This window comes from Pollachius pollachius (genome assembly GCF_949987615.1).
Source record: "Pollachius pollachius genome assembly, chromosome: 5".
Taxonomy (NCBI): Eukaryota; Metazoa; Chordata; class Actinopteri; order Gadiformes; family Gadidae; genus Pollachius; species Pollachius pollachius.
The window spans coordinates 19,932,007-19,954,001 of NC_136938.1; the positions used below are offsets into that span (position 1 = coordinate 19,932,007).

The 21,995-nt window shown below is 41.8% G+C and overlaps 2 protein-coding genes across 4 annotated transcripts in view; one reads left to right on the forward strand and one right to left on the reverse strand.

Moving 5' to 3' along the window:
* Window positions 1-6,870, reverse strand: part of hipk3b (homeodomain interacting protein kinase 3b) — a 35,660-nt gene extending 28,790 nt beyond the window's left edge. For all 3 annotated transcript variants that reach the window (XM_079737277.1, XM_079737278.1, XM_079737276.1), the window contains exons 1-3: window positions 6,782-6,870; window positions 2,427-2,475; window positions 933-2,223 (exon numbers count right to left, since the gene is read on the reverse strand). In XM_079737277.1, coding sequence (XP_079593403.1) covers window positions 933-2,221 — 1,289 coding nt within the window. In that variant the 5' untranslated portion in view covers window positions 2,222-2,223; window positions 2,427-2,475; window positions 6,782-6,870. The remainder of the gene's footprint in view (window positions 1-932; window positions 2,224-2,426; window positions 2,476-6,781) is intronic.
* Window positions 6,871-8,910: 2,040 nt separating this feature from the next.
* Window positions 8,911-20,280, forward strand: cstf3 (cleavage stimulation factor, 3' pre-RNA, subunit 3). Its single transcript, XM_079737279.1, has 20 exons — window positions 8,911-9,061; window positions 9,949-10,053; window positions 10,241-10,336; window positions 13,591-13,623; window positions 14,589-14,686; window positions 14,792-14,858; window positions 15,098-15,132; window positions 15,264-15,390; window positions 15,540-15,617; window positions 15,736-15,898; window positions 16,246-16,355; window positions 16,554-16,670; window positions 16,762-16,980; window positions 17,143-17,245; window positions 17,365-17,434; window positions 17,547-17,742; window positions 17,860-18,010; window positions 18,327-18,421; window positions 19,240-19,300; window positions 19,661-20,280. The coding sequence occupies exons 1-20, from the start codon at window positions 9,035-9,037 to the stop codon at window positions 19,864-19,866; spliced, it is 2,157 nt and encodes a 718-aa protein (XP_079593405.1). The 5' UTR covers window positions 8,911-9,034; the 3' UTR covers window positions 19,867-20,280.
* The last annotated feature ends 1,715 nt before the right edge of the window (window positions 20,281-21,995 follow it).

The window sequence follows — 21,995 nt, forward strand, 5'->3', positions numbered from 1 at the left end:
GAATTGTTTAAATGACTTTGATCCAACCCCCGACAAGGGGGTCTTTACTAAACTTTTACAATGGTGCTGTTGACTGTAGCCAGTAACCGATACATGAATCACATTAGAATTTCACGTTTTCATCTTGTATACTGTGCAACAAAAATATACATGACCCCTCTTTGCTTAAGAGAGGGGGAGTATGTATTCCTCCCAATGATAGAATGTCTTGAAGTCATTTACTTCTTAATGAGGATGGCTACAGAACAACAGCAAGGCGGTAAGTCATCTATGGAGACCATTTGAGCACTAGACTGTAAAGACTGCTTCACATCCTGCTCACCTCACATTCAGCCCTGCTCTGCAGAGACAAACCAGAGCCTGAACTGGGTCGCTTCTTCCTCTTGCATAACAGTTTAGAGTTCTGCAGGCCTATTTTGTTATAAACTAGATCAGTTTTTCCATATCATAAATCACAATTTTCCATACGCTCATCCAAGACATTCGGCCAAGTAAAAATAAGATTCCTTGGTCCTGCATTACATCTAGTACATTGGTAATGGAATAATGTAATTCAACTGCAAATTAGGATGGCTAAATGACAAAACCATGGGCATTTCTCAAGGCTGTGCTTTGCTTGATTCATAACCAGCAGTCATGGACTTCAGTCATTGTGTCAAAGTATGTTTTTGACCATTGGTTTCCGTTCCCAAGCAGCAGGAACACAAACAGTGTATTCCCTGTCAGCAAACACTGCAGGGGTCAATATTTTAGGAGCCACAGATGGTATTGGGCTCCTACAGGGGGCAGGATGTTGTGCGGTATTGGACTTCCTTGCTCTGCCTTGGTAGGACATATACAACTCTGCTTTACTCATTAGTCACAACACATTGAGTAAAACCTAAACTGGACTTCACCCTTAACCCCTCGTATCCAAAGTTTCCCCAACTCACCTATAGTAGCGGGACTGGAGGTACGTGGAGCACACCGCTTTGGACACATGGCTGGCCGAGCCGAAGTCGATCACCTTCACCCTGTAAGGCTGCCTCACAGGGTCCACCAACATTATGTTCTCGGGCTTGAGGTCCGCGTGGATCAGGCCCATACTCTTCAGTTTTCTCAGGGCGGTTGCAACCTGCTGTAGCACGGGCCGGATCACTTTCAGGGGCAGAGGGCTGAACTTATTTTGCTTCAGGAAATCATACAGGTTCTGCTCCAGCATCTCAAACACCAGGCAGGTGTGGCTGCGGTGTTGGAAGCATTCAAAGGCTCGCACCAGGTTGTGCTCGTCTGCGTTCTCCCCACTGAGACGGGCTAGAATTCCCACCTCGATTTGGCCCTGCCGCGCGTACGACGGGTGGTTCTTGAGGATTTTCACCGCTACCACCTCACCCGTGCCCCTCTTCCAGCACTTAACCACCTGACCAAATGTGCCCCGGCCCAGGAAATCCAGCACCTCGTAGGTATTCTTCATGGAGCACAGGACTTCATGCTTTACCAACTGGTAGTCCCCATCCCCTCCACTTGCGCCTGCCCCGCCAACCTGCTTTGTGGGCACCCCCGCTCCTGCCCCAACTGCTGCAGCGGTAGGCCCGGCTGCATTCCCGACATTCGTTGTTTGCAACATGGCAGGTAACATAGACAGTTCCTCCACTATCTGCATGGCGCTCCCTTGGTTTCCTAGCTCCTCACTTTTACGTTTCAACCCACATCGCTGGAAGCTATCCGCTGTGTTCAAACCTCCACCGTCCTCGTCTTCCCCGTCACCTTCCTCCTCCACGTCGCCCCCGCCTCCGCCTTCTCGGCAGCCCTCTCCCCTTCCCCCTCCTCCTGCCCCTGCTGCTCCACTGCTGCCCACCCTTCCTGTTTCTGTCTGTTGTGTCCGCTGACCCTGCGACGGGACAAAGTCTGCGTCCTGGGGCAATTCAGCCTCGGCTGGGCCTTTCCCCCCTTTCTCACCGGCCGGCTCCCTCTTTACTCCGCGTACCACCACTGTCTGCACCGGGTGCTGTGGTCCACCACGCACTCTGGCGCTCACCGCCGACTCTCGGCTCACGAGTGAGCGGGCTTGTTTGGTTGCTTGTGCGATGCCGATGGATCTGCCGTTCAGATAAGTCCACGGGTGGGCCCTCTCATGGTAAACACAGCTGCTCGGCTCGACTTTGAGTTTCTTCACACTGCAAAAGGCACTTGTCTGGGTTTGATAAATGTGTGGTGGGTAGACCAAAACTTGTGAGGCCATACCTGTGAAGGGAAGAGAATATAACAACACCGTTAGTAAAATCTCAAGATAATACCTACATGGTAGATTTATCTTTGAGTGCCTCACAAATGTTAACCGCACGTTTTAATCACTTTAGGATTTCAAATGGCCCTGCTCAGGTTTCGTGCTATAAGTTTATTTTTTTAACAACTCCTACAAACTTTGAAACAATCAAAAAATTGACCTTTTATGTTTATTTCCTCCAATGTTCCAATGCATCCCACTCCAGAGCTCTAGACAAAAAAAAAAGAAAGAGAAAAAAGCATGATGAAGAGAATAACATGTCTTGTTTTGTATGCAATTGTTTGTGTTTGTTTATCAGCCCAACTAAATTAGTCAACAGCTATTTATCCATTGTATCAATCTCATCAAGCTGAGGTTAAGTTAGAAAAATAAAAAGTTAAATGTGTTCTACAATGGGAACAGATTCATGCTTTATTACAGAGCCTGAATATCTGTCCAAAACATAGTCCGCCTGTCCCTTCTCCAACCTGCTACCGTAACCCGGTCACCTGTAGCCATGCGAAATGCGATAATAGAGTAGGCCTATGCTAATTCCTCAACTGTGCAATTACGACCGCAACCTGGTTACCCTGACTAGCCGGGTTCCCTCTGTATCAAAACATTTTGTATCATGATTACCTGCCTATTCACTTACAGGGAAAAAAAAGACAAAATGAAAGGATAGGAATGCCATTTGGTTTTGGATTTGAAAGCTTCAGGCTGTAGTCAGCAACCCTGCTGAAGCCTGGCACCCAATACCTACTACTTCTTAATTTGGGGAGCATTCAATGACATTAAAGCAGCTCCTCCCAAAGGTCTTTACCACTTTAATCAACACTACATCCAGATAACTATATTTAGAAACAAAGCAAGCCTCAAACTAGAACACAGAGAGACTCCTAGGGATCTCAAATTTTGAACACTTAAGACTATGATTGATGGTTTGTGCAAATCCGTAGTACTGTATATCTACCACTAATTTCATTGCAAAATATAAAGGGAGGCAAATAGATTAAAAGGACAAAAAGCTATGCACTTTGGCCTCGAATAAGGATCTGGCACAAAATACATACTATGCAAGCTATTGAATACCTTTGAGTTTGTCGAACACTGAGCTTGGTCAAAGAATAAAAAGCGAACTAATTGTATGATGTTATGCTGTTGCATATAGTGTGTTCAGTAAGAAAAGGCAGCTTTTTCTTACAGGACAGTAAACAGCACAGGCTATGAGCTACTTGACTGGCCTGCTGCAAACTGTACCCATATATATTCATGTTGCATAGAAAGAAAATGTGCTTGTAGTAGCATAAAGTAGTCCAGTTATGCCATACAGTTCAGGTAATGCCAGAAAATACGTGTACCTTTGAGAGTTGCTCCAAACAATGCATACCATTGTACAGACTTTATTATTATAATTCCTTGATTTAACAGTCAACTCAGAATCTTCGATATCCCTCGGGGCCCATGAACAATAAGTAGCACCATTTGACTTCACTGATGTTGATAAGGGTAGGTCTTCCACTAGTTAAACCCACTCGTCAGTAAAGCATGGAATTAATGGTCTTCACACAAGCACTGGCCTTTCTCTGCATGTTAGCCTCATGCATTACAAGAGGAGAATTTACCGGGTCTCACTTTAATTATGAACACTTAATGCAGCAGACAAGTAGATTCACAGTACTGCATCTAAACCTCTGCTTGGTACAACCAATCAGTGATGTCATCAACACAACCCACAGTTGCAGCCTTGGCTCAAACATTGTCAAGAAGTTCAAATGTCAAACAAAGACAATATGTCTTACGGTTGGAATTTTGCACTTTATTGTTAAATAAACCTGAAGGATGTATACAAATTGTTAAACCGATTAAATCATTCTTATACAATAACTCTTTATGCTGGTTAATGGCTAGTAGGATAACCATTTTGTTTATTTAAACCATAAATAAGCACCCATCTAGATGTCCTAGTTTCTTTCATTGTTATTCCCACTAGCTCAAGTGATAATGTTAATGTTGACTAACAAACAGCACAGCATGTGCTGAGCATGATTTGGGGATTAGGAGACTGCCTAAAAGGTGCAGACATATTTATTTCATTGTTTAGAAGGCGGTTTGGAGATTCAATATATTCACAGAGTGTACAACCTGTTACTTAATGAAAAGGCTAACAAATGGCAGCTGTTATCAGTCAGACCATGACATTATTACTACCTGATGCTTGATACTCCTCTGGGGGGAGGGGGGGGGTGGCTCAGGCTCCTCCTGTGGTATTATGTTTCGTCCTTCTAAGCTGAAGGCCTTTTTTTTTACCCAACAGCCTTGAGCTGCTAAGTAATTGCACGTGGTTGCCCTTTCACCCTGAGCACCTCACGACTAAACTGAGAGAAAAATAAACAAAAGGGACACCTGTTGACAATGAACAAATGCTATGTCGTTAAAAAGAAGAAAAGAAAACTATGCTTCTCTCAACTGTGTCGGCAGTGGGATTAAGGGCACACCATTTCATCACCACTGAATGATGGGATCATTGAATAACAGGAACAAAATGAACTGCTCAGTATGCTTGAGGATACCCCAAACAGCAGACTCTCTTCAAACAAAATGATGGGAAATGGTACATGTGTGGTCTCTTCCTATAAAAAGCCAAAACAAAAATGAAAGTGGGCTTGGGTTATCTTTTTTGACATTCTGTTCCCTTTAGAAAATGTCAGGGAGAAGCAATACAATAGTTGGCTAGTCCAATTACAGAACTTCCAGTCCTTCCACAGTTATGTAAAATGAATTTGCCTCCAATTTAGTGAATCATTAGTTCGTTGTGATGCAGGGAGAGTTTTGTGTTTCGTGTACTCCCAATAAATGCACACTAACTTAGTTACTCAGTAGTTAGTTAGTTAGTTAGTTAGTTAGTTCACTCAAATAAATAATTCTAAGGTTCTTATATCCAACATTGTCTCCTTCCCTTACCCTTAAGCACTTAAATGCGTGTCTAATGTTATAACAATATAATGCTGCGCAGTTGGCCCGGACAGTCTGTAAGTGAAGCAATGCGGAATTACATTTGTTCTCCATTAACTTTTAGCCACGGCCATTAGCTCTAACATGCAATAGTTGCATTGTTTCAGTGTCTATAATTGCATAGGGGATTTCATACATGTGACTACATGTATTCACAGTGAACTTATGACACATCTCTGATTTCGAGGGGCTTCACTCACGGCAAGGCATGCATCAGTATTGAATTGCCTTACTGATGAATAATCAACAATCAAATCGTAAAATAAACAATCAAAAATCACCTTAACACTGGTATAGTGTACATTTGAAATATACTTCATGCATTCTAAATAAAAAAACAAATGAACGTCGCTCTACTAAACTTGTTATACCTATTCTGGCTTCGGCTTCGGTTGATCTGTCAAGCATAGAAATAAAGACGTTTTTGTGGCGATGTTGAGGTTTATCATATAACACGTGTTGAACAGATGGGAGAGGGCCTCACTCAAACAATCCTCCGAAATAGACACACTGTTCCATTACATCTCTCATGTGAAAACAAACACAACAAACGCTATCCTCAAGGTATTAATTTGGATAGGACAAAAAGAAACAAAAGCCCAAACACATTACATCAACTTTTACTTTCGTACTTTGATGAAATGGTACAGTCCTTACAACGAGTAATTAATGCAAGGCTTAACTGTGGAGTTTGTGTTACTTTTTTTAAGCAACAGTGTTAGATACGTGGGAGTCGCGTTTAACATTAAAACGATACAGCTAGGACCACTTGAACTATCGTGAAAAGCATCGTTTTAGAGAATGCCTCTTTGGTTGAACATTAGACATTTGGAAGTTAAGCGGATCAATTCACGGAATAGCTGTGACGATAGCAGACGTAAATTACTGTTATTGTCAAGTAGAAGATGAGCCCCAGCTCACTTATTATTCATACAGAGAGTCAAGGATTATATTCGCCTCTCCATAACAACGACTTTAGATCTTCCCATTTGTAACATGACGCATATGTCAATGTACAAGAAGTACAACAACGCAAAACTGTATCGTATCTTTATAACATGTGCTAGGATGTTTGATTAAAATTCCAGCGTTTTCATGTGATCTAATGGGATGCATGGATCAAAATGAATTAATAAAGTATATTATAATCGTTTATATCGTTAATGTTGTAAAAATTGTCCTGATATAATAGCTGAATAACAATGTGCTGCTGTTATTGTTCTTATAACATAACTCAGTCAGGTGATAGACAACTAACTACCAGTTCAGAATACAACCGTTCACGACTTTAAACGTTTTTTTATTCGTTTTTTCTTTTAGAAATACCTTCCAGACAGAAAGAAGAGGAAGTGGCGCTTTGAAACAAAGTTATCTCAACTCACATAACGAAATGCAATGTCCAGTTGTAATCTTATCAAGCTAACGTTGTGCAGCAGCCAACTTAGTCACAACTTTACAGTAGAGCTTCCATTAAACCTTGATGATTAGCCTTATCCTTAAAAACATTTGTTTCAAACTCACCTTCACATAGAGTCACAATGGGTATAATCCAGGTCTTTTCTGAACATGTTATGGACTTATGAAGCCATACCATGCACAGTGTGCCTGCATTGCTGCCATCTTGTCCTAGACGAAGGGAAGGGAGAGCTGGCTCTCGATAACACCACCATCGCCCACATTTTAAACTTCAAATAACTCATACATATGAATGTCCATTCAAACCACACATTGCCCAGATTGTAGCTTCACTCTTCAGTTCATTTTCATGCGTCTTAGGGCAAAGTAGCCCATCTCTGAAAGGGTGTGCGGCACCCCCCAAACGAACGGTTACGCGGGTCTGTCAGTTTCCAACATGTCCCTTTTCTCTCGCGACTGCGTGCGAAGTGTTTGTGATTCTTTGACGGCATAGGGCAGACCAGAGCAATCGAATGGAGGAGTAATCGTGCTTTCAAAGCCTAAATTTCTATATAAAATAGTAGAAAATACAGATTACATTTTGATTACAACAGTTTGTCTAGGAATATAAAAATACATAATTCAGAGGTTTGGTTTTATTGAAAGTAAAAACAATATATCCTAATTTACAGAGAGATTGTAAATCGAGGCTACATAATGAGTGACGAGGGTTAAGTTAAAGCGTTCTAAAGGAAAAATGGATATTATAATAATATAATAATGAAATACATGCAATGCAGTGTAGGCTATGGGTGTTTGAATTGCTTTTGTGGCTTAGCATTTGTAACCTAAACATCACAGAAATACAATAACGCATTAAACACTGACCCGTTCATAAATATATATTTAGGAACAAAAAAGGGAAATATTGACACTTCAAACAAATGACGAAGTGCGATTTATGTTATTTTTATCACCAGAGATGGTAGCCTGTAGGAAATAAAATGTTTGACTGGGCCTGAAAGTCTGTTGTCACCCAGCTCACAAAAAGACACCCATAATCCCCCAGTGTCTGAGAAGACCAACAGTGGTCAGCAGTAACCTAATCTTTCTGCAGACAACTGTTTGTTGACATTTGCTGAGCCAACCGCCAGAGTTCCACTTGCTTTGGTCAGCTTGCATAGGCAACTGCTGTATTCACGTGAACCCACCCATTTATAGCATTATCAATGCTAGGAATACCAAACCTATGCACATCACGTTACCTTGGCCAGCATTTAGGGTCTGAGAAAAGGCAAAGATCCACTTCACACATGCGTTACTTATAGACCTACTGACATGGTTATGATCCTTGCATCCAAAGACACCCCGAAGCCTCACCATTCACCATGTTTCACAATATCTGCAACAAACTAGATTTCGAAATTGAGTAAGTCGTCTTTAAATATTTTAATGATATATTGGCTAATTGTCACCTGTGGTGTCCACCGAAGTCCAGTTGTTGGCACCTTTCAGGATCATCCTAATTGCATTAATTTCATACAGCAAAACAACAGCCAAGCAACATTTTCTCATCATTATTAGAATAAATAATAGTTTTCGTTTTTTATTAGTATTGCTATTTGTATTAACAGCAATATTAGGCGTAATATAAACTCTCAACTTCATGGTCTGTTGCTTTAGTCTTAACAACACAAGCGCAAACGCAAATCACGGCGGATGACGGTATCATTTGTCTCCCTCTGTTGACAGATAAGAGTAAATGAGTATTTATCTAAACTGTAATGAGAATTAAATGCAAATTCCAAACATCTGTTAATTTGTATTTGACGACTAGGATAATATGATAATAATCGCATTTCAATAATTAATAAATTTACTTTTTAAGTTCATCATTCTAGATAAACATGCTTTTTCTATTTCCGCAGTTTTAAAGTCTACATTGCTAAATCATACACAGCAAATTAACTCAATGTTTATAACAATTGCGAAGAATGGCACTTTTGTATCATTTTACTAACGATGTCCGGCTATTTACGCCTACACATTTATCAAATATTATTATCACATATTATCAATAATTGATAATAATTAAATAACAAATTTCTTCATTTATTGTTTTTATTTTAATGGGTTTCAGGCAACATGCTGTGACTATGTGGTTGTTATAATAACCTTCTTATAATATATCACTTGGACACATCCATTGTTAAAGGAAGTAGAATCCAGATCACGCCATTTTGAGAGGACGACCAGGCGCGCTCTGCGGGCAACTGACTTGTGCCCGTTGTGAGCTATGCTACAGTTTTAAACATTTCGTAAAGCCTTGTATATTGTGTTTGAATCAAGTTGCCATTATATTAGATCATAGACTCAGCCATGTCCGCCGAAGGAGCAGCTGATCAGGTATGTCGTATACAAACGTTCAGTTCCTTACTCTTGATCAACTCTAAGGCTAGCATGACTTAGCTTAGCCCTGCTAGTGCCTCGCTTGCACTGCAGTCAACGAGGCCTCCGTATTGCTAGCGTACAAGCAAACAACACACATTGTTCATATGTGCTGGTGGTAGTAAACACTTGATGGAACATTTGTACCCTTCATTCAAAGTCGAAATGTCAATCTCAATTGTTTTTCTCATCGATGAATAGTTAATGTAACTTTCTATGCAACGCAATGTTTGCGATATGGCAATTATTCACGGGGTCTAACCATGGTTGTATATGTCGAACCCTTCCGTCGAAATGTAAACCAATAACTGGACTGTCCCTCAACACCTTCGATGTAACTAATGATGATTCGGCAAGGCTGGATGTATAGCAAGTAAAGTAACGTGAGCATATTTAACAGCCACTCGGCGTCTTGTTCCCATGTCCGTTTCGTATTTAACCATTGATCTGTATGTCGGGTCATTTTCACTCTTTCATGGACATGGCTGCAAGTGAAATGTGGGCCTTGGAAGACCTGTTAAGTCAGACTCATCGTACCATCTACGTTGTAACACTAATTTAAAGATTGACCAGATTGCAGTCCCTTGATGAAGCCTATTGTCTCAAAGAAGCATGTTGAGATTTGCATGGCTGTCACGCTGAAATCCACAGGGTCCGGTCATTAGGCCGTCCCTTGTAATCGTAGTACTTGGCCTAACTATAGGATTAGTTTTGCAGCCTTGTTTAAAGACTAGTTGGGCCACAGACGAAATGGCTGCAACGACCAAACACTCCAATCAGAGCGTGCTAGGCCCTAGTTTGGTACCAACAAAAAACATAATCTCTCTTTCCATTTTCTCTTGCAGGGAGCAGGAGACTATGTTCCGGAGAAGGTGAAGAAGGCAGAGAAGAAGTTGGAAGAAAACCCATATGACCTTGACGCATGGAGCATTCTGATTCGAGAAGCACAGGTTTAGTGACACAGGGTTGCACTCCCGGGTTTAATTCATTTGGTTTTGGGGTGGTCGGGTGGGAGGGAAAAAAGGGGTGTTATAAATTGTCATGGTGATGAAGTGTTTTAACATTGCATCTATTCCACCTCCGAGTGATTGGGTAAGTTTAACCTAGTTCCAATGTCAATACACTTTCCTCCTGTAGAACCAGCCCATAGATAAAGCCAGGAAGACATATGAGCGACTTGTCACCCAGTTCCCCAGTTCTGGCAGATTCTGGAAGCTATTCATTGAAGCAGAGGTTAATACACTTTTATTTTTACAACTTTGTGTGAATGGCTTGGTATTCTGACATGATCAACAATGTGACTTTCACACGTAAATAAGAAGGTATTTAAAGCCACAATTCTTAAATTGATATGCATTTTTGATTTACTAATAGAATAAGGTAATTTATTTTGCTTATTAACTGGTAAACTTACTAGCTGTGATGTTTTAAGAGTATGACTAATATGAGCATTACAATTAATTTAAGGATTGTGGCTATAAAAATGGGTGGCTCCAACATTTTCTTTTTCAGAAAATACTGCTTATGTTTCCAGAATTCAAATATAGTAATACATTATGCGCCGTTTTCAAATGGGGTAAAATGCATTTGTTGCATGTTTGATCTGCAACGGTATTAAAATAATTTTAATGGTATTGGAGTGCATTAGCCTTTTATTCACTTGTCGTGTCAATTTATTGCCTCCTGTGTCATTTCTTTGGAGTCATTTTTGTTTTAAACAAATACATTATAAAATGGCAGGTGTTGTGTGACCAACATGTTTATCCCACCCCTTGAGTAATCCCCCTTTGAAGAATTAACCATTTACCACCCTACATCTTTCTCTAAGCTACAATATTTTCTGATTTCATGTAGCAGCAGCTTTAAGACATCATAGTTTTTACAGTTTGCTGGATTCAATACAAACATTTTAAGTCCCATCATGAAGTCCTTCAGGTTTTTTCTTTTAAATGGTACAACACAGTTTTCAAATAGTTTGCTCTAGAGACCAGAACAACTGACGAGTAGGATGGGTTCATTTAAATTACTATTTAGTGGTAGCCACACCCTGGTCCAGGCTATGCAAATTGTTACCCAAACCAAATCACCATATATTAAAAAAAAAAAAGAAGGAATTGTTAACCTGTGTACGTTCCAATATTGTGACCAAATATATGTGACTAAATAGGGTAATTGCATTTTGGTAAGTATGTTTGGCTACGTTAGGGTCATGCCCCTTTGAACTTAAATTATGAGAAACTAACGCATTGAGTTAGGCTCCACATAATTGTTAAAATAATCCAACTCCTACACAGAGCAAGGCATATAACCCACTCTTTTTTTTTTTTTTTTGGTAATTTCAATTGTCTTTATAACATGTTTGAGGTTAGTTTTTAAAAGGCTGGATGATTTTAAAGGTAGGATAATCCAAAGAGGATTTTTTTTCCTATAGTTTGCCCCTCTAGAGCCCTGTCTATCACATTTCTTTGTGGGCTGTTTCTATTACTTTGTTTGGTTACTTTGGGTTAATACAACATGCATTGGGCAAGTAATTGGACCTACACCCCAGGAGGAATTGGGTGTGTCAACATGCAAAGTAATTCTCAACAATTCTGCTTAAGATGCCTGGTGAGGTGAACTCATTGATGCTTAATGAGGTATTCTAAATGGCCCATGGGATATATATTTTCTGACTACTTTCTTCCGCTATCCTTTCTCAACCCCTAATGGTGATGATCCAAGTTTGTTATGCCTTCTTCCATACCGCAAGGAAGAGTTGTTGAACTTGACATTACTTATAGGGAAGTCCAACAATTTCTCATCTTGGTAGAGACATCCAAAGTTTACTACAGTATTTTGCATCCATTCACTGCCGTATGAGTGCGAGAGAGGGATAATCTATTTTCAAGCAGCCATTTTTTTCAGGGTCATTTAGAGTATTGCAGAACAGACAAACAGTTGATTTTAAAAAACTATTAATGGATAGATTTTTCCCCCAAGCAATTGCGTTCTCGGTTTGTGTGGGTAGTGACTACATTCTGCTGTTTTCCTTCTGTTGTGGTTTGGGGTTTTATTCTAACCCAGTTTGTTTTTCAGTGCCACATCTTATGGCTCTTGTTTCTGCAAGGCGGTTTAGTGCTACCATGTCAAGAGGATGATTTTAAGAACATACTATGTAATAAAATACAAAAAGAAAAATGACAATAGAAAACGTGCATTGTGAATTATTGCATCTTTGTCTTTTTTTTAATTAAGTTATACTACATTGGCTGTTTCATTGATTTGACACACATCCATTTGACATACAACGTTTTCTCTCCTGGCCTATCCCTTCTGCTTGGCTGCTGTTCTTTCACCTAGATGCGCTGCTGTGAAATAGACTGGCCTTGTGCAGGCACATGACAAACTGGGTCACATTTAGTCATTTTGAAGTTGAAGCTAGCATCCCCAACCAAATCAAGAGCAGCTACAATGCATTTTAATATTTTTTGATAGATTTATTTGGTGATTGAGATTTGCTTATCAAAATGCTTTTACCGTGATATGGAGGGCTTTGTCCTTACCTGTGAATGTTATACACGCAGCATTCTGGAAACCTTGCTTTCCAGCTATGATTTTAAATGTGGCCTTTTTGAGTGTTCATCCTGATCACTGTAGAGGGTGTCAGCATTAGAATGACTGCAACTATTCACAGAACTGTTGCAGATGATCTGTCAAATGCCTTTTCCAGACATACTCAGATGTAACTGGCATATTATTAATGCTCCAGTTCTGATATATTTCCATTTAATTTTGTAAAAGGAATCAGACAGTGATGTGGATTGGCTGTTCCTGCTGGCTGTTATGGTCTCTCCACCATAAGGCAACAATCTTGGGTTCACAACTTGACATCCTGTAATATTGATTTGCCTTTACGTCTAACTTTTTTTTGTGAATTAACCAGTCATTACAATGTTTTATTTTCAGCCCATTTGGTTTGACTAGGTGTTTAGTGGCTTGTTGGCAGATTTTGGCACATTGTGGTACAAGTTGATGGTTCTGGCTACCCCATTTTTTCGTCGACTGTGCAGAAGACATGTACTATATTTATGTTCCGGAGCTGGCCAGATTTTATTATCCTAGTTCAAGGCCACCATGTTGTTCTGAGTTCAACCTCATTTTAGCAGTTATCTCTAAACTAGCCAGCAAAGAGCTGGAATAGCGTTTTGTACATGCTTTATTATAAGGAGGCATAACATTTATTTTCTTTCCTCGTTCCCTGTTTTTATTTAATTTTTGTTTTAGGAGCTAGGGTTTACGGGTATGTTTGTGGGCATTGTGGCAATAACTACCAAATATAATAAACCCTGAACTTGAAATTGTAGCTTGTCATTCTTGTGTGAATTTCACTTTGTTGATCTTAGAGGGTTTGTTTGTGTTATGAGTGGTGACTTGCATGTGTACATTATGATACATGATTTCTGGAGAGGCTGGCTGAATTAACATTACATCTACACTCTTATTTGCAGATCAAGGCAAAAAACTATGACAAGGTAGAAAAGGTAAGTCAATCAACCGTCATTTTAAATCCCATGACGCCTAGGTCACAATGATTGCTTTTCTTTCTCCTTTTCTTCAATCACTGCATCCATCTAATCAAATTTTCCAATGTAAATCAACCATGTACAAAAATTATTAAACCAAACTCAAGTTTGTTTTGATTTCAATAGTAGCTGTATAAATAACCTGTGTTTTAATTGCACTATTATGTTTGGAGTCGATTGTTATTTCTTTCCATGTGTTGGAATCATTGAGAATAAACGTCGTGTATTTTGACTAGTGCAGAAACTTAAGGGTCGATCGCTTACTTGTCATCAAGGTTTACATCTGTTGGATCATTTGCATTATCTGGCACTAATGGCAAAACCTGTATGAAATGTTTTAATTGATAATTATTCATATTTATTTATATACAAGTGGGCCTTCTTCTATACACACACAAATATGACCATTCAAACATACTAAGGTGCACGTTTGGTCACAAATGTATCCACATTATGAACATAATGTAGCCTTAGCTCTAATTGTTTATCATTTTACATTGAAAACGGAAGATAAAAATTATTATTAATTACTAGCTGTAATTAAGTGTGTGTTAAGAGTATGTGTGTGTGTTAAGAGTATGACTAATATGAACATTACAATTAATTTAAGGATTGTGGCTATAGATATTATTAATTTCAGTTTTGTAATGACTGAAATATATCAAAGCCCACATAGCATAACATACAAATGACATTTTCTCAATTGCAATATAACCTATATTAATGGATAGGGGAAAACCGATTAATCAAGGGGTGTGTTTTCCTTAAGGGTATCAGTTCCTGTAGTTAAAGCATGGACAAAGGAGAAATTATAATGCTGTTGATGAATTATACATTCTGTCACATGAAGTCATCAATCATGAACACCGATCCCTTCTCATGGTGTAAGTCTCTTGTACGTGTTCTGTTTCTCCGCTCTCCAGCTGTTTCAGAGATGTCTGATGAAAGTCCTGCACATCGATCTTTGGAAGTGCTATCTGGCCTATGTACGGGAGACCAAAGGAAAGCTGCCCAGCTACAAGTGAGCGTCCCAGCCGCTGCTCCGTTTCATGGGGAAGGAAGGAAGGGCCCTTCAACCGATATTCAATAATATTTATAACATGGTACTTTGTTTGGTTTGCTCTAGGGAGAAGATGGCCCAAGCATATGACTTTGCCCTTGATAAAATTGGCATGGAAATCATGTCCTACCAGGTAAGAATCTTTTGCTATAACTATGACCTAATGGTGCACGTTGTTCTCGGTTTAGTTAGTAGGGTGTTTGAATCCCGGCCTAAAAGTTCTCGCTTTAAACCCCAATGTCCACACTAATTAGGCATCCTTGAGCATGATGATGAACCCTACCTGCTCATTAATGGCGTGCATGTATCGTAAAAAAATCCTGGCAAGTGAAAATAATTGACCAACTGGTAAACAATGACCTTCTCTTACAGATATGGGTGGACTATATCAACTTTCTCAAAGGAGTGTAAGTACATTTAGAAAAAACATATTTTCTGTGTCATCTCTCGAATGTTCACTTGGCGTTTTTAATTCCTCAGTCGGCCCCATCATACGTTTTCGAATTCCAGCCATGGTTAATGCTGTTTGTGTTTACAGTGAGGCGGTGGGTTCATATGCGGAAAACCAGAGGATCACAGCGGTGCGGCGCGTGTACCAGAGGGGCTGCGTCAATCCCATGATAAACATCGAGCAGCTCTGGAGGGATTACAGCAAATATGAGGAGGTGAGGGACACACGCACGCACGCATTCAGGCTTTCTGGAGCCGCAGCTCGGCCCGAACCGATATCCAAACATATTACCAGAGCCTCAGATGGATTATGGGCAGTGGCCTGAATCAAAATGACCTCTGACCTTTTGTGCTTTATAACCAGGGCATCAATATACACCTGGCCAAGAAGATGATTGAGGATCGCAGCAGAGACTACATGAACGCCAGGAGGGTGGCAAAGGTGAGGTGTAGCAGTTGGACCTCCAGCGCAACCGGAATGCAGTCACATGACCAATCTAGTGTAGCTGCACCGTCTCCGCCGTCGTTCATTGTTGTAACAACGGCTGTGTATCCTCCAGGAATACGAGACTGTGATGAAGGGGCTGGATCGGAACGCTCCCTCTGTGCCCCCTCAGAACTCCCCACAGGAAGCGCAGCAGGTGGAGATGTGGAAGAAGTACATCCAGTGGGAGAAGAGCAACCCTCTGCGCACAGAAGACCAGACCCTCATCACAAAGAGAGGTGATTGGCCCGCTGCCAGCCCCATCTGCGGTCAAGCCTCTGGTTGATGTGACATAGGGCAGGGTAGCGTAATGACCACCGAAAGGCTCTGGGTTTCAAACCCAAATGTCGCGTCTATAAAGGGGAGGTTGCGTTGTTTAACATTGTCTGCTAAATGGTTGATAATTGTGTGTACATAAATACAAATAATAGTTTGGAACAGTAGGTACATCTGAAAAGATAATGATAGATATTGTCATTTTATTCTATAAAAAAAGCCACCAGGATCTTATCCCATATGAGGGTATTGCAACGGTCAGTCTCGATAGATGTGGTCCGCTGATTGTTCTCCTGCTTCGCCCGTACAGTGATGTTTGCCTATGAGCAGTGCCTTCTGGTGTTGGGCCACCATCCTGACGTCTGGTACGAGGCCGCACAGTACCTGGAGCAGTCCAGCAAACTGCTCGCCGAGAAAGGGGTGAGAGACCACAACCAAAGCTTTTATCTGCTCCAGTAGAGGGTCTGACCCCCTTCCTCTTGTTCTGACAGATTTCCAGCAGACCTAGCCCAGGTCGGGCCAATCGCCAACCCTTTATCTAATATGGGGTGGTTTTAACGAAAAGAATTGCCCGTTTTATGCCATTCACGATTTGACTCTCTGCGATTGACTCCGTAGGACATGAACAACGCCAAGCTGTTCAGCGACGAGGCGGCCAACATCTACGAGCGAGCCATCGGCACCCTGCTCAAGAAGAATATGCTGCTGTACTTCTCCTTCGCCGACTACGAGGAGGTGGGTGTCGGCAGCCCCCCGGATGGCAGAGCGCGCGCAAACACAGACCGTCCTCTCAAGTCGCTCACGTTGACGTGTTCTCGCCCACCAGAGTCGCATGAAACACGAGAAGGTCCACAGCATCTACAACCGCCTGCTGGGCATCGAGGACATCGACCCCACGCTGGTGTACATCCAGTACATGAAGTTCGCCAGGAGGGCGGAGGGCATCAAGATGGGCCGGACCATCTTCAAGAAGGCCCGGGAGGACCTCCGCACGAGGCACCACGTCTACGTGACGGCGGCCCTCATGGAGTACTACTGTAGCAAGGTGAAGAAGCGACCGGAAAGTCCAAAGGGACAACATCCTGCCGCAAAGCAATCAAAAAGTCCCCGCTCGTATGCGGCCTTGCAGTGGTTCAATCGTTGCGTTTTAAGTTATTCTCTGTGATTCTGTGTTAATCTGTGTTTTACCTTGTGTCTTCCATTAAAGGATAAATCGGTGGCCTTCAAGATATTTGAACTTGGTCTGAAGAAATATGGTGACATCCCGGAGTACATTCTTGCCTATATCGATTATCTCTCCCATCTCAACGGTAGGTTCTGTTTGCATTGCAGCACTTTCCCCCAATGACCCTGTTGTAGACAGAGGGCTCAGCATTTTGTCCCTGTTGTTTGTGTTTGACTTGTTATTCTGTGTGACCTTCCCTTCTAGAGGACAACAACACTCGGGTTCTGTTTGAAAGAGTGCTCACCTCGGGAAGCATGTCACCCGAGAAATCAGGGTACGACTTTTCCACAACAATTTCCTAAGAAATGTAAATTCACGATCCAGTGTGAAAACCATGTGATGATCTTGACGTCCCCGCTCTTCGTTGTCCGGCGCTCCCCTTCCAGAGAGATCTGGGCTCGCTTCCTGGCCTTCGAGAGCAACATCGGAGACCTGGCCAGTATTCTGAAGGTGGAGCGCAGGCGTTTCACAGCCTTCAAGGATGAGTACGAGGGCAAAGAGACGGCCTTGCTGGTCGACCGCTACAAGTTTATGGACCTCTATCCATGCTCCGGCAGTGAACTCAAAGCCCTGGGATACAAGGTGTGCAAAAGAGCCAGCCTGCGGACGACATATCAAAGAGAAGTTCTCCTGCGTCTTCGACTGTAGGTGTCGGCTTTTTCGATGACCTTGTGTTAATAATGCTTGCTTCCTCCCAAGGACGTGTCCCGTGCGAAATACGCAGCGCTGCTCCAGGAGGCGGTGGTGACCCCCTCAACGCCCGCCCAGAAGGACGAGGCAGATCGCAAACCTGAGTACCCCAAGCCCGACACCAACCAGATGATCCCCTTCCAGCCCCGGCACCTCACTCGTACGTAACCCCTTTAGCCTTTGGGCTTATATTCACCACCCTAAAGTTGTTGAAAAGGGGAAATAAATTCTCACAGTGAAAGTCCTTTCTGCATGTCATGGAAAAATCCTATTGCAGTTCTTGTTGCCCGGTTAGCTCATCAGCAGCTCGTCGGCAGTAAGTATGTCATTAGCATAGTGCCCGACGCTCAATCACAACACTACGGAGCATGTTAAAATTGTCTTCTGATCATGTCACTCCACAAAGTCCACCTTGATTCCCATTCCATTGAAAAGGGAGATTTTTTTGTAAGCTCCTCTGATTTTGTTCTCCGTAGCTCCGGGGCTGCACCCTGTCCCAGGAGGAGTGTTCCCCGTTCCTCCGGCGGCTGTGCTCCTCATGAAGCTCCTGCCCCCACCTAGCTGCTTCTCTGTGAGTACGACACTTTGCCAGCCAGGGCTTTCGTAAAGCCAGCGCTTTCTTAAAGGACGACCTGGGGATTATTCAATCTAGACCCTTTTTCCCCCCCCCATCGTCTCGGTCCAAAAGACTAATGCGGACAAGCAGTTTGGAAACTGGTCCAGTATTGCAACGAAAAGGCTGCAGCCGTAATCCGTGACAACTGGCTGCATTTGTTATAACTGTCTGACATTATGGAAAGGATCCTTAGAGAGTGATTCAACTTCTTTCTTTGACTTTCGCTTGATCTCGCTCGTTTGAGTCGGGTTTTCATGATGAAACACTAGTGAGAGACCCGTGCAGGCAAATGTTTGTTGGGTCGGACGACAGAATGTGTACCTTGGGTTTACCTTAAAGATTTGGCTGAAGGTGGGTTGAGAGTGTAATGGCATAGGAACATAGCGAAAATTCTCGTTGAGTGATTAGAAACATAAACAAACGAAACCGAATCAAGCAAAAGGTTTTTTTTCCAAATTTATAGAATATAATGTGATTCAGTCATTGGCAAAAACAAGCACTTTTAGAGGTCCTACATTGACAGGGTGCTATTGCCCCCAAAGGATTACGTTACAGCCCTTTACTGCACATTACGGCTGCAGTTCAATACTGGACCAAGTGCAAAGATTGTTGTCCACATAATTCACTTGGACCCAAAATGATGGGCGAAAATAGGATTCCAGGTTGAAAAACCACCCAATGACTCCCTCTAAGGGTGGTTGCTCAACGAGATAAGGAAGTGGGTCAACATAAGTTGTATTGTATCGTTGATGAGTCTACTTGTTTCGCCGCAGGGTCCCTTCGTCCAAGTGGATGAAGTCATGGAGACCTTCAGGAGATGCACACTTCCTGAGAGTAAGTTATCCTCTGTCTTTTTTTTCCCCCTGCTCACTTGATTGCTGTTTTAAATGTAACCTATTATAACACCAGGTGTGAGTGTGATTGGCCGTTACAAGCTCTTTTGGAAATTGGCCTCTTGTGACGTCACAAGTGGCCGTGCCCACCTAGATGTGTGCTGGATAGATCAGTCTACCAGCCTACCCAGTGGACTGTAGCAAATCTGTCCGTCATACATCTAGGTGTACACCCACCTATGATGTCAGAAGAGGCCGATTTTCAAAACGGCTTGTTAAGGCTAATCACACTCACAGCTGGTGGTATAATACGTCACCTGTTAAATCATGGTGGCTCACCTCTATCCCTCTACCCCTGCAGCGGTGGACGCGGCGGTGGAGCTGATCACGGGCCGGCTGCCGGACGCGGCAGGAGGCGAGGGCAACGGAGCCATGGAGAACCACGCGGGCAGCGGCAAGTCTCTGAAGAGACCCAACGTGGACTCGGATGAAGAGGACGACAAGGGAGCCGTGGCCCCGCCCGTGCACGACATCTACCGCTCGCGCCAGCAGAAGAGGATTCGATAAACGAAACAAAACGCTAAACTGAGGAAGCCGACAACACCACACTTTACAGACGGTGAACGCTGGCACGAATGTTAAAATAAAACAGCCCTTCACTCAACTCGTGTTCCCAGAGGGCAATCTTCCACGTCCTACATGTTTTGTATACGTGTGACGGTATACTTTACAGTCTGTTGCATCTGTTGTTGTACAGCCATGAAAACTCACTCTCCCTCACTCACTCACTCACTCAGACTTGTGCATTTTTGTTGCTTTGTTGTTTTTTAACAGTTTTTATTTTTGAAAACATGACCATATACTGTACAAAGCTTTTAATTCCATGGGGTTTATTTGGTTTTTGTTTCTCGCACACTGCTGTTTTCTGACTCGTGATGTTCAAGTGAAGACTAAGTGGAATCTTTTTTTTTTTAAGGTAAACTTTCTCCAAATAAAAAGGGGAAAAATTAAGCCAGGTTCTTCATTTATTTTCACTTCCAGCACAATATCATGATTGACGGTCAATATAAATGTGTTATTTATGAGTTACCACTAGGTTGCAGTATTGGTACAGACAAATGTGACATGTTTCGCTTTGTCAAGTAAAGCAACCCGTAGTCTAATTTAAGTCAACCTTTTTCGTGTTGGACAGTGTAGGAATCTCAACTTTTTGATAGGAATACTGCTCTAATGTTCATTGGGTGTTTATTTGAAGGCTTATCAACTTTCACATGTTGGCAGTTATCAAGCTTAATGACTGGACTACTGACAATAACATTGGCTGATTGAACAGGGCACGAAAGTATACCAAAAATGTAAATGGCACACTTTTTCACTCCATTTAATATACCGTTACGATCTGGACATCAGGAACCAATACGGATAGTCCCACTACACAAATGTATTCTTTCAAAACGAGGCTCCACCAGAGAACATCAATTTCAAATTTAAGGTTTTTCAGATTGCAACCAAAAGAAAGATCTTACCTTAGTTGTTTTTGTCATAAAGGTATTTGATTGCGAAACACCACCATAAGTGGACAATCCAGTGTATGCGGCATTTTGAGCCCATCCGTCCTTGTTTACATTGGTTTAACTGACCAAGAGGGGTTCCCATTTGAAGTAATAGCCTTTAATTAGAAAACAGTCTTTATCGCTACATTATGGTGCAATTTAGATGGTTTGGCTTGTCCAACAGAAAAATCTGACGATGGGTTCTCGAGATATTCACCTATCTCATCGCCTGAGGTCTGTCTCATCACATTTGTATACCTCTAGTAAAACCTCTTTACCTTAACTCCACTTCTCATTATTGGCATCCAAACTTTACGACAGTCCTCATAACGTTTTGGGTTATGATCCCATGTTGTAGGGACACAAGATGATACTCTAAAACAGGTGTCTCAAACAAATTCCTCCCCCCCCGGGCTATGTTTGCCCTCAAAGGGCCGGTTGAAAGACTATATCATTTATTTCAATCAATCTCTTATTTTGTAAGATATTGTTAAATAACTGTCTCCATTTGATTTTTTATTCAAGTGTACAAATATACATTACATTCTGGTACATACATTTACATACATTTAAAATATATGTAAGCACATTGCTCTGTGTTATAATAACATAACCTGTAGGACCGAGGCCTCAGACCACTTGTTTGGAACAGGTGTCCTACTACAACCCTTGTTAAGTCAATCTAATATGTTCATATTTTATTATGATTACACGGAAACAGTAGAATTGGTAGAAACTGTTCAATGATTTATTTTTCTTATTCAATGAATTTGAAAATTTTAAAAATAATAATAATAATCGAATACATTTGAAGTGCTCGCGGGCCACATAAAATTAGGTAGCGGTCTGCATTTGGCCTGCGGGCCACGAATTTGAGACCCCTGCTCTAAAACATTGTTTATTTCAGGCGGAAGTATAACCTTCCAATCATGCTGGGTTCTAGATGTATTCTGACCTAGCCACCACATAGTTCCTGTGTTCACCAATCTCAAAGGTGTTATCGGTCTTTTGGTACCATTTAACAAGTAAAGCCCTTGTTGTAGAGTGCATGATTGTGGGGTTATTTTTCGGCAAACACCCGAGCTAGGGATGGATGAAGAGGTAAGTATAGTATAGGAACTGGATGCTGAATCTGACCCAGCA